Source organism: Labeo rohita, chromosome 21 (genome assembly GCF_022985175.1).
Source record: "Labeo rohita strain BAU-BD-2019 chromosome 21, IGBB_LRoh.1.0, whole genome shotgun sequence".
Taxonomy (NCBI): domain Eukaryota; kingdom Metazoa; phylum Chordata; class Actinopteri; order Cypriniformes; family Cyprinidae; genus Labeo; species Labeo rohita.
Window position 1 is genome coordinate 24,943,360 of NC_066889.1, and position 18,214 is coordinate 24,961,573.

Genomic DNA, 18,214 nt, shown 5'->3' on the forward strand with positions numbered 1-18,214 from the left:
AAGCAGAGTACATCAAAACTATTATCTGTGATCATTTCATTCACAATAACTGCTTTCGGTGCAAGTGATCTAATGTTTAGCAGCCCAAGCTTTAAAAATGGTTTCTGTTCGTGTATTTTGCTTTTTTCTGGTTTAATTACGATCAGATTTTTTCTAGATCCTGCATTAAATTTATGTTTTGATCTCACTATTCGAGGAACAGACACAGTCTTTATAGATTGGACAGTGCAAGTACTCTCATTTAAGCGTTCAGAACAAAAGCCGTCGTAGCAATCATTTGAGGATGTACTTACTAGTCAAATGGAGCGTAGCGTCCTGGAGATGTTGTCCGACAGCAGCTCCGCTCCGACTCTGCTGGGGTGCAGGCCATCCGCACGGAAAAGCCTAGGACGTTCCCAGAAAAGATTCCAATTATTAACAAAGAGCAGTTTCTGTTCTTTACACCATGTCAGTAACCATTCATTTAGAGCAAGAAGTCTACTGAACTTTTCGTGCCCACGTCGATACGTGGGAAGCGGTCCTGACACGATGATCCTCGTCGCGGGCGACGTGCTGCGAACCGTCTCGATCAGGCTGCTGAAGTCCCTCTTCAGAACCTCCGTCTGCCGCAGCCTGGTGTCGTTCACCCCGCGTGCAGGACGATCGCGCCGACGCTCTCGCCGTCCTTCAGGATTGCGGGTATCTGCGCAGAAACATCGAGAACGCGAGCACCAGGAAAACAGTGGGTGTGGACTTTACCTTTAGCTAAAGTAGCACGTACGTACCGGACAATGGAGTCTCCGACGATCACAGCGTCGCGTTCCGTCTCGCGAAGGGGAGCGAAGCGGTTCCGGGTGGAGATCTCGAAGACCGGAGGCGGCGGAGGGGGCGAGGTCCTCGGCCGGGGCCTGGCTCGCGTCTTCCGCTGCTGCTGCACCCAGGGTCCGTGGTGTCCCGGCGCCGGAGTGAAGGACATCTGGGAAGATCGCGTCCAGGGTGCACGGGACCTGTGCAGAGAAGCACACGGAGTAGAGGTGGTCAGAGTGTTAGTATCGCGCTGTATAACGTTACTCACCCGGGAGGACTCCAGAGCGGCCCTCCGCTCTCTCAGCTCCGTCTGCCGCACCAACAGCTCCTGAATCTGCTTCTCCACGGCCTCCAGCTCGAGCTGCAACGAGTGCAGCTCGAACGTGTCCTCACCTGCACTCAAAGGTGGACACAAATTCGCCATTTAAAGCAAGTAACAGTGAGTAAACAATGGTAATGTGTGTAAATAGTGTGTAAACAATGCAAGCAGGATTAGCGGCAACCACGCTGGTGCTGCTAACGGGCTATAAGCTAGCAACTCGGGAAATCAAACAAAACTAGTTATAACAAAGTAATCCGGATGTTTTAGTTGTAAAATACAACAGGGGGTATATTCACACGTTATAAGAAACGAAAATGATGGTGTATAAATTTGATTTTAAATTGAAAAACAGACAATAAGAAATCTACTTAACGGAGCTCAAACTCTATATGTGCGACCGCAACAAACGGGAAGTGACGTCACAAATTAACTATGGTTTTACTACACTAACCATAATTTAACCATGGTATTTGTAGTAAAACTGTGGTTATGCAAATTGTAACCAATGCACCAAAAAACCTGGTTACTACTCTTTTACTATAATGAAATCGTGGTAAATTTATGTAAGGGAAAAGATTCAGAACAACTTTGAAACTGCATAGCGATGCATTAAATCACCCAGAACACCTTAGCAACCACATAGCAATGGACTAAAACACATGGAATATCTTATAAATCACATAGCAATTCGCTAAAACACTCAGAACGCCTAAGAAACTTGCTAAAAACAGTTTAAACACTTTAGCAACTGCTTAATGCATTAAACACAAAAACCTTTGCATTCTTGCTAACAACTTGCTAAAAACTTGTTAAACACAAAAAACACCTCTGCAATTTTGTTAGCAACTTGCTAAAAACAATTGTAACTTTAGCAACTGCATAGCAATGCGCTAAACACAAGGAACACCTTAGCAATCTTTTAAAAACTTGCGTTAAACGCAAAAAACACCTCTGCAATCTTGTTAACAGCTTGCTAAAAACGGTTGAAACACTTAAGCAACTGCATAACAGTGTGTTAAACACAAATGACACCTTGGCAATCTTGTTAGCAGCTTGGTAAAAACAGTCGAAACTCTTAAGCAGCTGTATAGCAATGCGTTAAAACAAAGAACACCTTAGCAATCTGGCTAGCAACTTGTTAAAAACAGTCAAAACACTTTAGCAACTGCATAGCAATGTGCTAAACAAAAAAGAATCCTGCTGAAAAAAAAAAAACAGCTAAAACCAGCCTAAGCTGGTCATCCAGGTTGGTCTTCCCTGGTGAAAAAACCAGCATATGCTGGTTAGGTAGGTTTTGATGCTGGTTTAAGATGGTCCTTTGCTGGTTTAAGCTGGTCCTTTGCTGGTTTAAGATGGTCCTTTGCTGGTTTAAGCTGGTCCTTTGCTGGTTTATGCTGGTCCTTGACCAGCAACATGACCAGCAAAAACCAGCAAAGGACCAGCTTAAACTAGCATCAAAACATACCTACCAGCATATGCTGGTTTCTTCACCAGGGTTAGCTGGTCAGCAGACTGGTTTTAGAGGGGTTTTGGCCACTTCCTTATTTGGTCAGGCTGGGAGACAAGCTGGAACGACCAGCTAAAACAAGCCTGGCAAGGCTGGGAGACCAGCTAAAACCAGCTACTTCCATCTTAAACCAGCTAAGAGCAGCCTAGGCTGGTTTAAGCGGGGGTTTTTTAAATGTAGCAACATGTTAAAAACAGTTGAAACACTTTAGCAGCTGAACAGCAATGTGTTAAACACAAAAGCACCGTAGCAATCTTGCTAGCAACTTGTTAAACAGTTGAAACTCGCTAGCCACTGCATAACGTTGCGTTAAACACAGAGAACACCTTAGCAATTTTGTTAGCAACTTGCTAAAACAGTTAAAACTCTTTAGCAACTGTATAGGAATGCGCCAAACAGAGAACACCTTAGCAATCTTGCTAGCAACTTGCTAAAAACAGTCAAAACTCTTTAGAAACTGCATAGCAATGTGCTAAACATGAGAAAAACCTTGTAAACAATATTGAAATTAGCTAAAAGCAAGCTAAACGCTAGAACCATTCATTTTTCCCCCAGAAAATGTGAAAATTTAGTAATTTGTAGTGAAATCACTTGTTTGTAATTGTGAAATGCCATTTATTTTGGATGACTGTGGCTACTGCAAGGTTAGCATAGTTTTATTGTAGCAATAAGCAGAATAAGTTTGGTGTTTTGGTGGAAACCTTAGTTTTAAAAAGGAAGCTGATCTGGCAGAGATTGTTTGAAAGGGAAAAACAAGACACTGAGGTCATATATGTCTTTATGTGAATTCCTTGCAACAACTTCAATGAAAAAAACGTTTCCCTCAGACCACAGCTATGTCACACATCCCATGCTATTACCTCACAAAATGTCTTTAAATGTTGTTTTTGTTTGGTTCCTTTCTTACAAAGCCGTTTTAAGCTTTAGCTGTGACGTTATCAGCACATTCAACAGTATTCTTTTGTAAAATGGTTATTATGTGCGTGTTTAGCATTGTCTTCCGCCAATTCACACCTGTTTAAGAGTGATTACAATAAATCTCCGGCCTCCTCAAAAGCTGTCAGTGGACCAAAAATAGCAACTATCAGTCTGATTCAAAGAAGTGAGGCTGTGCAGAAAAGCTTTCTATCTTGGTTTTCCATCTCTGGAGGGAAGGGTAACACTTCGGTGAAATTTATGAGAAGGCTTACTCAGCCTTACGTCCATCCGCCGTCTCTCTGAATGACTGTGTGGGCTAGTGTTGTGTGTCACCGCTGTGAACAAAAGCCTCTTTATTGTCCCACAGCCCCGGTTTCCTAAAGAGCAGTTTGGTGGGCAGTTTGTGGCGATTGAGATGAAGCCAGCTCCTCTCCACCGATATCTGCTGTCGTTCCCGCTCAGATCTCGAGACTCTCTACAAGTCTTTCTCACAGTCGGGGGACAATTCTCGTTCTGTCAGCGTCACGGACAGTCGTTGTTCCTCTTTATTCAGCAGACCTGGCCAATAGCCAGTAGGGTTTGAAACGTAATTAGGCCCCTTGTCTTCAGGGTCGAGGAGGACAATGGTGATAAAGATGATGTGGCCGCTTTGGCATGCGCTCGAAGGGGGAACGAGGACTCTCCTCGTCTCACAGTAGCTTGTTATCTGGCCTTGAGCTGCTCTGGGTGAAAACTTGCTGGCAAAGGTCCCTCTTGACAAAGTTTGCAGAAATTCTGGGTCCTGGACGAGAGTCATGGGACATGACTTGAGCAAGTCAGCAAGTTAGCTACTTAATTTGTTTGGAAACCCTGAGCAGTTAGGTGCGAGAAGTCCTGAGCTTGCTTTTTATAGAATGCTATTTTAATTTGAAGGAGATGCTTGTTAATTTAAAAAAAAAACAACAACAAACTTTTCCTGTCACAGTCTAATGTGTAGAAGGGTGAGTTTAATAATAAAACAATGAGATTTACAACTTGTGAAATAAAACCTACAATGATATTTTCGCAAATTAATTTTTTTTTTTTTTTTTTTTTTTTCTAATAAAAAAAAATTACTGGGTTATGTTTTACGGGAAAATATAATTTCAGTCTTTCACATTTAATTAAATGTTACTTTTGTGTGTGTGTGTGTGTGTGGTTTTTTTTTGTTTTGTTTTGTTTTGTTTTTTGTTTTTTTAATGAAATTTGAAAAAAAAAAAAAAAAAAAAGATTTAGAAATAATGTATTTTTTATTTTTACTCAAATTATTAATCTCTATCTCCCACTCTCTCTCTGTGTGTGTGTGTGTGTGTGTATATATATATATATATATATATATATATATATATATATATATATATATATATATATATATATATATTATATATATATATTTATTTATATATTTATTTATTTATATATCATATTGCACAATATATACAATATTTTTTTATTTTTATATTTTATTTTATATTTTTTTTATTTTTAAGTATATATTTTTACATTGTTTACATTATTTTATTTACAGATTTTACATATATATATATATTTTTTTCACATTTTTACAAATAATTATTTTAATATAGATAGTATCAAAGATGGTTGACATTTTTTAAGAGAATTTTTAAAATGTGAAATTTATTTATTTATTTTTACTTCTACTTACATTTCTTTATTTTTTTTTTTTAAATTATTTATATGAACATGTTACAACCGTGAAGAGAGATTTTTTTACTATGTGCCTTATTTTAAGATTTATATATATGAGATGATATACATATACACACACACATATAATATTGTACGAGGAAAAAAATTATATATATATGTTTTTTAATTTATTTATTTATTTTTATTAAATAATTATTTTCGTAAATATAGAAGTCATCAAAGATGGTTGATTATTTATTTATTTTTATTTTTTAACGTTTTTTCATCTGTATTTAAAAAAAATGTAATATTGTAAATACTTTGTTTCTTTAACCAGATTTGTTTTATTTATTACTATGTATTACTACGTTTATTTATTACTATGTGCCTCATTTTGAGATTTATATACATATACACACACATACATATGATATACATATACACACACACATATATATTATGCATAGAAAATATTATATACAATAACATTTTTAAAGTATATGTTTTTTTTTTTTTAGTAATTCTTTTCATAAATATAGAGATCATCAAAGATGGTTGAATTTGTTTTTAAATCTGTTTTTTTCCCACCTGTATTTCTCCATGTGATACTCATCAAAAACAAATGTTTCTTTTTCTTTCTTTTATTTTTTTTAATGTGAAGACATATAGCTTGAAGCAAAAGTCATAATTTTTCAAAGCTGTTCTGCTTGATATAAATAATGCAAAAGTTTCCACCACTTCCTGCGCTTTAAAATGGGTATTGAGGTCATTCGGTTATGCAGTAATCTTGAGCATCTAAAATAAACAGTTACTGACTAAATAAACAGACGGCCAAGTCAATTGATTGCACATGTTTGGTGTTGTATTTTTACTTTGTTTTATGTAATACTAAAAAATCTGTTTGTTATTTATTGCATGTGTACATATATCTCATTTCATGTTCTTTCAGCTCCTTTTAGTAGAGTTTGTGATGCTATTTTTGGCTGTGACATCACTGGGCGCACAAACTGCAGTAGATGACCGGGCTAGTCTCCGATAGGACAGATAAAACCTTATCAGATAGGCCCGGTCTGAGATGTTTCCAACTGTGCGTCAGCTTCCCTCCAATTAACAACTGAATGACTTAGAGTTTTAGCACGCCAACAATTTAAGCTTTTAGTAAGAATTTGTTGCAGTGAATGCCAAACATAGGTATGTTACTTGTACAGGGGTTTGACAGGGGAAAAAAGGATTTTAATAAAGATGCTGGAGTAGCTACTGTGCTGGAAGCAAAACATGAGTGTGCACAATGAGGTCCGACCAATGTTCAGATAGTTTCCACAGGAAGTGTGTGTTTACTTTGGGAATTCCAGTGCTTTAAATTTTCATTTTTTCATTATTTTTAGTTTAAACACTTTCTGACTTTTTAATAATGTTTCTGCCAATTTTTGTTAATATGTTTATTTGCACAAACCCCTAACCCTAAATAGAGTATTAGAGATTTAACTCACCCAGCCTACTGACGTGAATAATAGCAATGTCAAATAAATAAATATATAAATAAATCAGAGAATTTCATTGCTGTTCAAAAGTTTTGGGGTTTATCATTTTTATTTATTTATTTATTTATTTATTAATAATGTTTGAAGTTTTCTTATGCTCACCTAGGCTGCATTTATTTGATTAAAAATACTGTAATATTGTGAAATATTATTACAATTTAAATTAACCATTTTCTATTTGATTATATTTTAAAATATAATTTATTTCTGTGAAGCAAAGCTGAATTTTCAGCATCATTACTCCAGTCTTCAGTGTCACATGATCCTTCAGAAATCATTTTAATATGCTGATTTGCTAATATGTTAATGTGTTTAGTGTTTATTTGCATGAACCCCTAACCCTAAATAGAGTATTAGAGATTTAACTCACCCAGCCTACTGACGTAAATAATAGCAATGCCAAATAAATAAATAAATAAATAAAATAAAATACATAAAATAAATAAATAAAAATGACAGAGAATTTCATTGCTGTTTAAAAGTTTGGGGTTTATTATTATTATTATTATTATTATTATTATTATCATTATTATTATTATTATTATTTTTATGAATGTTTGAAGTATTCTTATGCTCTCCTAGGCTGCATTTATTTGATTAAAAATACAGTAAAAACAGTAATATTGTGAAATATTATTACAGTTTAAAATAACCGTTTTCTATTTGATTATATTTTAAAATGTAATTTATTTCTGTGATGAAAAGCTGAATTTTCAGCATCATTACTCCAGTCTTCAATGTCACATGATCCTTCAGAAATAATTTTAATATGCTGATTTGCTGCTCATGAAGCATTTCTTATTATTATCATTGTTAAAAACAGTTGTGGTGCTAAATATTTTTGTGGAAATGGTGAAGCAGTACCCCCCAGGGTTTTTTAATTTATATAAAACTTGCGATGTGAAATTTGCCTTTTTGTAACATTGTTATTGTCTTTAATCTTACTTCTAATCAATTTAATGCATCCTTTCAGTTGCCGTTTAAAAGTTATTTAAGTTATACCATAGCGATTTTAACATTTGGTTTAATATATATAAGAATCTACATTTTTAGCCTTAGTATAGTAGTGTTCTAGTTTTTGGCTTTACATGACATGAAATAATAAAAAGAAGTTTCTCAAAAGCAATTCCACATTTCCACTGAATCTTTATTCGTAGTAAATGAATGATTTCTGTACAGCTGTTCTGTCCGTGTTTTGAACGGCAAAGACTCCATTGTTGCAGCCTGCAGCACAAAAGAAGAGGGAAAAAAAACATCAAAAAGAAAAATGTACTGTCATACAGAATCATCTTTTTGAGAGAGATCCCAGGGGCCTAGTATTTCAAGGAAATTGCACTCATTCACAGAATAATGTAGCTTTTTATTACGCGTCTTTGTCCGGATGAAAAGAATTTGCTTTCCACCACCAAATCTCCATAGTTCCTGAGTGGTGTGCAGTCAGATCGTGCTGTACTCATGTCGAGGAAATGTTTTTAGGCCAAGGCCATAATCTCCCTTAACTTGTCTAGTAACTTTCCCACGCATTAGCATCACAACTTGCAGCGTCTTCGAATTTCTTGTTTGTACACAATGTGTCATTTTACAAAAACAAACCTAGCCAACTTGATTGTTTTTATGTACTTTAATGCCAAAGAAACATTTTATTTCTGAACTTTATAAGACATTTAACTTAAAAAAGGACAAGTAGCTTATTTTATTTTATTTTATTTCATTTCATTTTATTTTATTTTATTTATTGTATTTTTAATTTAATTTAATTTTATTTTTAAGTTTTCTTTTGCTCACCTAGGCAGCATTTATTTGATGAAAAATGCACTAAAAACAGTAATATTGTGAAATATGTTTTCTATTTGAATATATTTTAAAATGTAATCATTACTCCAGTCTTCATTGTCACATGATCCTTCAGAAATCAGCATTACTACTTATTATCATTGTTAACATTTGTGCTATTATTTTATTTTATTTTATTTTTTATTTTATTATTTCTTTTATTTTAATTTTTGAAGTTTTGTTTTGCTCACCTCAGAAATCAATGTAATATAGCATTACTTCCTTTTATTATGATTGTTGAAAAACATTTTATTTTAGTTTAGTTTTTTTTTTTTTTTTTTTTTTTTTTTTAAGTTTTCTTTTGCTCATCTAGGCTGCCTTTATTTGATGAAGAAAATCATTATTTATTTTATTTTTATTTTTATTTAATTTATGTTTGAAGTTTTCTTTTGCTCACCTGGACTACATTTGTTTGATGAAAAATACAGTAAAAACAGTAATAATGTGAAATATTTGTACTATTTAAAATAACTGTTTTCTATTTGAATATATTTTAAAATGTAATTTATTCCTGTGATGCGAAGCTGAATTTTCAGCATCATTACTCCAGTCTTCAGTGTCACATGATCCTTCAGAAATCAGTCTAATATGCTGAGTAGCATTACTACTTATTATTATCATTGTTGAAAACATTTGTGCTATTATTTTTTTGTTTATTTTATTTGATTTTTGAAGTTTTGTTTTGCTCACCTCAGAAATCAGTGTAATATAGCATTACTTCCTTTTATTATCATTGTTGAAAAACATTTTTATTTTATTTTATTTTATTTTATTTTATTTTATTTTATTTTATTTTATTTTTTATTTTATTTTATTTTATTTTATTTTATTTGAATTTTTTATTTTTATTTTATTTTATTATTTTATTTTATGCTAAAGATTCAGCCCATGTTCTCTGATTTGCAGTTTGTTGTAATACTGTGCATGTTTGTTTTACCTTAGGTTCGTCAGATCCATCTGCGTTGGGTTTTATCATCTCTCCATGGTCGCTGCTGCTCATGCCATCTGGAAACATCTCTTTCACAGATGAAAATGTCACACAAAAGGACCTGCGGGCTTTCACTCCTCCAGAGGTGCTGGAGGGTCTCAACCTCTCCTCACTTTCTGATATGGAAAAGGTACTTCATGGATTTGAAATGACCTTTGTCACAATTGTTTTTTGTTTAAAAAGCTAGTTTTTTTCATGACTTCTGGTATCAATTTACATTTAACATAGTGAATGCTTTTAATTATTTCTGTTTTGCAGAACCATTTTATCAGTCAGTTTCAAAACAGTTTTTTTTTTGGATGTTTTTTATTTCATTTTTGCTGTCATGTGAATATGAGAGAAAATAAAAAATTGAAATTAATTTATTTTTTCATCACCGACAAAAAATGAGGAAAACTACTACTTACATTTTACACATACAATATATCTCCTAAATCATTTTGACAGTACGCTTCTGTATACACATGACATTCTTTGAGAGGCACAGATACACCACCGCAGCCTCAAGACGTGATTATTTACTGAGAAGTCAAAGGATCTTGTGCATTCTTTGGCAGACTCTTGGATATTTTGTTCCCAAAGCTATTCTTTAGCAGGAAGAACAGACAGAAGTAGTAGACGAGGAAGAAACACAAAACTATGCAGATGTGCTTTATATAAAGTTTGATGCTGATTTAGGCCTGTATTAACATACTTTGGGCTAACAAATGCTTCTGCTTGTTTGTGTAGGGCCCTATGAGATGTTTTATTTTTTCCAAATCATGTTTCTTCTGTTTTAGTTTTCTAAGATTTCGTTTGTTTTCAGTTTTAATTTTCTAGTCTCTGTTTAAATGGTTAAATTAAAAAAAATTGCATAAAAAAGCGTGTCTAATTAATCGAAATTATAAAACTTTGAAATGTTCACAATTTAACAGCAATTTATTAAATGTTTAACAAAACATACATTTTAAGGCCCTGCAAAATATGTTTTTTTTTCTCAGATACATTTTCTATTTTACCAAATTGTGTTTTCTATTTATTTTCTAGATTCCATTTTCATTTAATTTTAATATTCCAAAACATCTCTAATTAATTGATTTATTTAAAAGAAATTATAATTTATTTTTCCAGAAATACTTAGTGGTGTGTTTACATTTTTCTGGAAAATATTCCTTTAAAAAATAATGTTTTAATAATAATTTTATTAGTAGTAATATTACTATTGTTACATTGAGTAATATGTTTCTGTCACAGTTTCTTCAAGTTAAACAAAACTTTTATTTTGAACTTTTATTTTGACTTTTATTTTGCTGTGAAGACCTTTAGTTTGTTTATATATGATACGACAGTAGTTTTTCTCAAAAGAAATGGTAAATGCTTATGAAGTGAGACTCAGAGCAGTACTGAAAATTGTTTGTGTGTTCATGTAGATAAAAAAATATTAATCAAAAAGCTTAATTAATTAAAATCATAATCATTATAAAATCATTATAAAATAAATTTTTATTTTTTTTAAAATTCATTTTCTGTTTTACCAAATTGTGTTTTCCATTTATTTTCTGGATTGCATTATTCATTTATTATTTCAATTAATTTATTAAAAATATATATTATTATTTTATTTATTTATTTTTCCAGAAATACTGTGTTGTGTATTTACATTTTTCTAGTAAATCAGTTCTGGTGGCTAATTTTTTTGGCAAATATTCCTTAAAAAATAATAAGTTAATAATAATTTTATAAGTAGTAATATTACTATTGTTACATTGAGTAATATATTTCTGTCACAGTTTCTTCAAGTTAAACCGAACTTTTATTTTGACGGGTTGCTGTAAAGACCTTTAGTTTAGTTTTGTTTTCATATGATACGACAGTAGTTTTTCTGAATGGTAAGAAAATGGTAAATGCTCAGTTTTAAAGATTGTGTTTTTGTATTCATGTACTCTTTTAATGGTTAGATAAAATAAATATGAATCAAAAAGCCTGTCTAATTAATTAATATTATAAAACTTTTGAGACTTAAAAGTGATTTATTAAACGGTTAACAAAAATTATATTTTAAGGCCTTATAAAATACAATTAATTTTTTTCTCAAATTCATTTTCTGTTTTACCAAATTGTGTTTTCCATTTATTTTCTGGATTCCATTTTTATTAACTTTTAATAATCAAATCATTTCTAATTAATTAATGTAAAAAAAAAAAAAAAAATTATATATATATATATATATATATATATATATATATATATATATATATATATTTAAATTTTCCTGTTAAATAAGTTCTGGTGAAAAAAAAAAAAATCATATAAGTATTCCTTAAGAAATAATGTTTTAATAATAATTTTATTAGTAGTAATAGTACTATTGTTACATTGAGTAATATATTTCCATCAAACTTTCTTCAAGTTAAACCAAACTTTTATTTTGAAGGGTTGCTGTAAAGACCTTTAGTTTGTTTTTATATATGATACGATGGTAGTTTTTCTCAAAAGAAATTGTAAGATGCTCATGAAGTGACTCTCAGAGCAGTTAAAAATTATGTTTGTGTTTTCATGTACTCATTTATTGAGGCGGCAGAGGCTGAAAATACTACGAGCATCACGCACGCTTCAGTATGTGTGTAGTACACGAAAGCGAGCGTCTGCGCCATTCGTTCACACAGAAACATGCAGAACATGCAAGATTCATATTTAAATAGCTTTTTTGCAGCCTAATATTCACACTAGTCTGTATCGCTTTTTGATTTAAGTGTAGTGACCTACATTTGATTCATTCATCCAGTATTTGGCAAATTCAGTGACATTTTGTTTATACAGTAAATTCCATTTTTATGACTGGATTGCGCAATTCCGTCCACATTTTCCACATCCCCGAAATGATTTTGCACTGTTGCACAATTTGTGTGTGGAAATGTCAGAACGAGACTGTGACAGTTTTATGTGGGCTAAAATGTTTCCTTTTTGTATTTTAGATGCACATGTATTCACTTGGCATGACGTTGTTTTGGGGAGCAGACTATGAGATTCCTCAGAGCCAGGTGAGACCTCCTAAACATTTAATGTCAAAAAGAGTGATTTAGAATGGTTAAAATCATGTTAAATTGATTATCTGAACCCAAAATGTTTATGTACTATGTATTTCATACTTCTAAAGAGTATTACATTGTTAGCTTATCAGCATAACTTCTATCAAGTCAAAATTGAGTCTCTGCTGTTTCATTCGGTTGTACCATTGCAATATCAAGTTAAAGCAAATATAGGTTCTGCATAGCTTCTTGTCTTTTCACTGACTTCTACATGTGTGTTTTAGCCAATGAAACTTGGAGAACATCTGAACAGCGTCCTGCTCAGCATGTGTGATGACTCCACGCTCAGCCGTCTGTCCGTACGGTCGGCTCTGGACACCTGCAGCGCTCACATCCGTAACTCCAACTGTGACCCTTCATTTTCATACGTCAGGAGGCTGGTGAGACTTGTTCTTGGCAGTCTCTCTCAGGTACGTCTTGTATTTTTCTTTACATTTTGTTATTGTTTCGACAGTGTTCAGTTCATGTTCAGTTATGAATATAAGAGGTAATGACTTAAGGTTCAGCAACTACATAAAGAATCACTTTGACTCATTCAGTGAGTGAGTGAGTCGTTAAAAGGATTTAAACCTTTGAGTTTAAGAATACAGTATATACTTGCAGGTATACAGTAGTCATTTTGTTGTTTTCTGTTGCAGAGAAACTTTATATTAGTGACAGTATTTTACTTCAGGTTTTAAAGCTCATTGTCATTATATATAAAACTGTACAAAAAAAAAAAATGTATGTAATTTAGTGTACTGTTTTTCTTAAATATTTATTTATTTTATTTTATTTTGTTTTATTCTATTGTATTCTATTTGATGTTATATTTTATTTTTTTATTTAATTTATTTTATTTTTCTCAAGTATTTATTTTATATTGTTTTATTTTATTCAAGTTTAGTTTTTATTTTATTATTTTATTTTAATTTAGTTTAGTATTTTATTTTATTGTATTTTATTTCTTTTCTTTTCTTTTATTTCTTAATTTTATTGTTTTATTTTTATTTCATTTTATTTCATTAATTAATTTAATTTATTTTTTTAATTTAATTTTATTTTTTATTGCATTGTATTGCATTTCATTGAATTTAATTAATTTATTTAGAATTTTATAATTTAATTATTACTTTGTTTTATTTTATAATTTATTTAAATAATTTTATTTTATTTTTTATTTTATTTTTGTATATTTTATTTTATTTTATAATTTATTTTTTGTATTTTTATTTTATTTTTCTTAAATAATTTTTTTTTATTCAATGCATTGCATTTAATTTTTATTTTATTCCATTTTATTTTATGTTTTGTTTTATTTTCTAATTAATCTTTTTATTTTTATTTTTATTTTGTGTTAAATATTTTTTTATTTTTTATATTCCTTTCATTTTTATTTATTTTTATTTTATTTATTTTGTTATATTATATTATATAATATTATTTTATTTTATAATTATTTTTTTTTCTTAAATATTTTATTTTATTTTATTTTATTTTATTTTATTTTATTTTATTTTTTTATTTTATTTTATTTTAGCTTTAATTCATAACGGTTCTCGATTCCTCTAATATTGTTAGTTGATCACATTCAAGCACTAATGATTCCGCACTAACAATATGTGTGAACATACTGTTCCTATTAACTGAATTGCCTGCACAGTCCAGCCCTATAAACCAGCTTTCAATTAAAAAAGGTAGTTAACAGTCTTTCCTGTGCTTGTTTTCTTGTGTTTGATGTCACATCCTGTTCCTCAGCTGCACACTCCCCAGTAGTTTAATTGCACAGCGATACAGAAAGAGCATATTGCCAGGAACAGACGTGTTTCTGCTCTTATTTTCTGCTCTGTGTGCCTTTTTGCACACTGGGGAGGTAAATGCGAAGTGGTCCAGTAGGGATGCCATCTTCTAATTACTGTTGATTAATCCTGTGAGTGGCTCCTTGGGTTTGTTCCTCCTGTGAGCAACCCTCCTGAGATTGTTTTTCTCAGGCTTTGTGTCTTCCATTATGCTTGTTTCTTCCTCCAGCAACCCTGATTTCATTAAAAACTTGACAGTTTTATTCAGAATATGTTTTGACACGTTTTAGCAGTCTAAGGTCTTATGAAATGCATTTCTTCCTCTGAAACTCCATTTTATATTTTTTTCCCCCAAATTGTCTAAATTGAGGATTTTTTCCTATTTAAAATGTAGCATTTAAAATAAATAAATAAATAAATAAATAAATAAATAAATGAATAAATTATATATATATATATATATATATATATATATATATATATATATATATATATATATATATATATAATTTTTTTTTTTTTTTAATTAACTTTTTTAATACAATTTTATTTTATTTTCTGTGAATCATTCTGTGAATGACTGCTTTTTGTATTTCTCATTTTTGTGCATGGTGTTTGTTTAGCTGGACGGTCTGTTGTCTCAAACTGAAAGGGAGTCAATTCCAGAGAGAAGCAAAGAGATTCGTGAACGTCTGCGAGGAAAAGGCCTTCCAGCAGGTAATGCACACCAGACACGCACCAGATGTCTTATGTAAAATAAGGCGTCTATTGCTTATTATATAGGAAAGTGAAGCTGGGGTTTCATTAAACATGTACACGTTTGCTTTCTACTTCTACTACTGTCTTTCTTTCACCCACACACACTTGCACACCCAAACACACAGGCATGTCAATACACGCTCACGCTCCTGATCTTCCAGTCTTCTTTTGCGTCAACCACACATGTGGAGTTGCTGTTAATAAATTGATATTTTGATTGTAATCACGGCTCACAGCTTTCCCCACTTTCTGATAATCACTGACTGATTGTTTTAATACTGTGAAGTGCTGTGCTTCATGCTGACTCATCACACAGTATTTATCCAGTTAAGAGGAAGTGATTCAGAATGTAAACACAGCAGGGCTTGGTTCTGACATGACGTGGCTTTGGCCCTTCAGGAGCTGCTGCTTATCAGAACTGAAGGATGCAAGATCCTCCCTGCCACAAGAGACAAGCCAGAACAGCACCGGCACTAGCACTAGAAGTGCCAATCTGAAAGTAAAGATTGGGGCAGACATTTCCATATAAACACCAGATCGCAGATAGAAAGTTCTGGGGAATTTTGTGGAAATTTATGTAATTGTTTATTTTAGTGAAATAGTGGTTCTGGAAAGGCTTTTTCCCCCCTAATGATTTTGTGATATTCACAATGTGCAGATTGTTTATGCTATGTTTTAAAAAATGCCAGCATGCTCCTTATTGCATTCTGCAAAGTGCATTTATATAATATTCCCAAAGAAATGTACAAATTTATTCAGCAAGGATATTATACATTATTTTTCTAATTCATCAAAGAATTAATAGAAACATGTCTAATGGTTTCCACAAAAATTATTTTATTAAAAATTATTTATTAGCATGATTTCTGAAATATCATTGGACACTAAAGATTGGAGTAAAGACTGCTAAAAATTTAGCTACGCATTTCAGCAAAAAAATGTATAATACACTATAATATATAAATTATAATATATTAAAATATACTGTAATGAATAAATAAAAAATATATAAATAAATAATATATTATTAAATATATTACAAATTTAATTACGTTAAAAATGTGTTATTATTATTATTATTATTATTATTATTATTATTAGTGGTAGTAGTAGTATTAAATAATACTACGAAAGTGTTATTTTAATAACATTTTGTGATTAATGTTTCATAGTTTTACTGTATTTTTGATGCAGTGCAGCCTTTTTTCACAAAAACATTTACAAAATCTTACGGACTTACTGACTTGAATGAAACACTGGGGAAAAAATTGGTGTTTGAAACATTTTTTTTTTTTTTTATAATTTATTAAGCAAGGGCACATTAAATTGATTAAAAATGATAGTAAGACATTTATAATGTTACAAAACTATTTTAAGTTATTGGTGTAAAAACATTTTTGTTTTTAAACCATTTTTTAAACCACAATACAGAAAGTAACTCATTGACTTAATGGGGTCATCGGAAGCCCATTTTCTACAAGTTGATATGATTCTTTAGGGTCTTAATGAAAAGTCTATAATATACTTTGGTTAAAAATTCTCAATGGTTGTGTAAAACAACACCCTTTTACGTTGCCAAAATCAGCTCTGCAAAAATCATCCTGTTCTGGTCGAGGCTGCTTTAAATGCAAATGAGCTCTGTTCGCCCCGCCCCTCTCTTCTCTCTGTGGAGTGACGAGCCTGTTTACTTTAGCTGCATTTAGGCGTTTAGCCGCTATACTTGCTAACTAGCACATTATTAGGAAAGGCGATCGCAAAGATTCATAAAAAACCCTGTATACTCACTTCTGCAATAGGTTGTTTGCAATCACGTGATTCCGAGGACGCGCGAAATGCAGCTGGAGGGCAGGAAGTGATTTTTCTCTATAGGAATCAATAGCAGAATCTCAAAATGACTATGTTTTCAGTTGTTTATGGAAATCGGTCAAATCGAGATGTTTTATTTCATATCGTGTATGAACATCTGCTGTTGCATAAGGAGGAAAAGGCAAGAAATTCACTGAAAAAAATTGGGAAAAGTGGCTTGTAAACCTGCGTTTGCGGTCAGGAGGAGAGTCAGATAATGCTTGTGTGTGCGAATGGTTAATAAAAGATAATAATATTAAGATATAAAGAAATATATAAGTAGATACAGGGTGAGACAGTGAGAATTCACTCAATGCTAAATGCCACACGTACATACAGTGCAAATAAGATATTATATTTGCAGTTGATTACAATTGAACCTTGTGAGATTGCGATAAATTGAAGTGAGTCACAGCTTTTTAGTGACTATATGAAAGCGCTATTTGCTCGCTTTCTAGGCTATAATCAATTCAGAATTTGAAAAAAGTTTCACTTTACATGCTGCTAACAGGACCAATGGTCTGTTTGCTATCAGGCTTAGTTGCGTAGCTTATTTCCACCGCCTCCATGACAGGCAACTGAGGCAGCTATTTCAGTTTAGTTGAAAAATCACTCCTCTTCATAACATAAGGATCACATCCAACATATGTTGTGATTTTCTGTTTATACGTTTCTCTTGTACAGTACAGACTTTCCTCCATCTCATCCGTTCATTCCTGTCACTCCTGAAAGTTTGCTGCATGTGCAGGGTTTTGTGGCTATTGGTCCTGTTAGCAGCACGTAAAGCGAAACTTTTATTCAAATTCCGAACTGTTTATAGAAAGCGAGCAAATAGCGCTTCCATATAGTCACTAAAAAGCTGTCACTCACTTCAATTTATTGCAATCTCACAATGTTCCGTTATAATCAATGACGCTCTCGGAACTACAAATACTGTAGCTTACATTGTGTCTACGTGTGGCGTTTAGCATTAGGTGAATTCTCACTCATATATTTTTCATATATATTCATATATATTTCTTTATTAATATCTTAACATATTATTATATCTTTTCTTAACCATTTGCACACACAAGCATTATCCGACTCTCCTCCTGACCACAGACGGAGGTTTGCAAGCCACTTTTTCCTGCGCTTTTCAGTCAATTTCTTGCCTTTCCGCCCTTATGGACAGCAAATTTTCATACATGATAAAAGATAT

General features: G+C 31.9%; 1 protein-coding gene across 5 annotated transcripts in view; it reads left to right on the top strand.

Moving 5' to 3' along the window:
• Window positions 1–18,214, top strand: part of ptpn13 (protein tyrosine phosphatase non-receptor type 13) — a 101,832-nt gene that overhangs the window by 19,589 nt on the left and 64,029 nt on the right. For all 5 annotated transcript variants that reach the window (XM_051093463.1, XM_051093465.1, XM_051093467.1 and 2 more), the window contains exons 3-6: window positions 9,518–9,693; window positions 12,518–12,583; window positions 12,856–13,041; window positions 15,033–15,126. In XM_051093463.1, coding sequence (XP_050949420.1) covers window positions 9,518–9,693; window positions 12,518–12,583; window positions 12,856–13,041; window positions 15,033–15,126 — 522 coding nt within the window. The remainder of the gene's footprint in view (window positions 1–9,517; window positions 9,694–12,517; window positions 12,584–12,855; window positions 13,042–15,032; window positions 15,127–18,214) is intronic.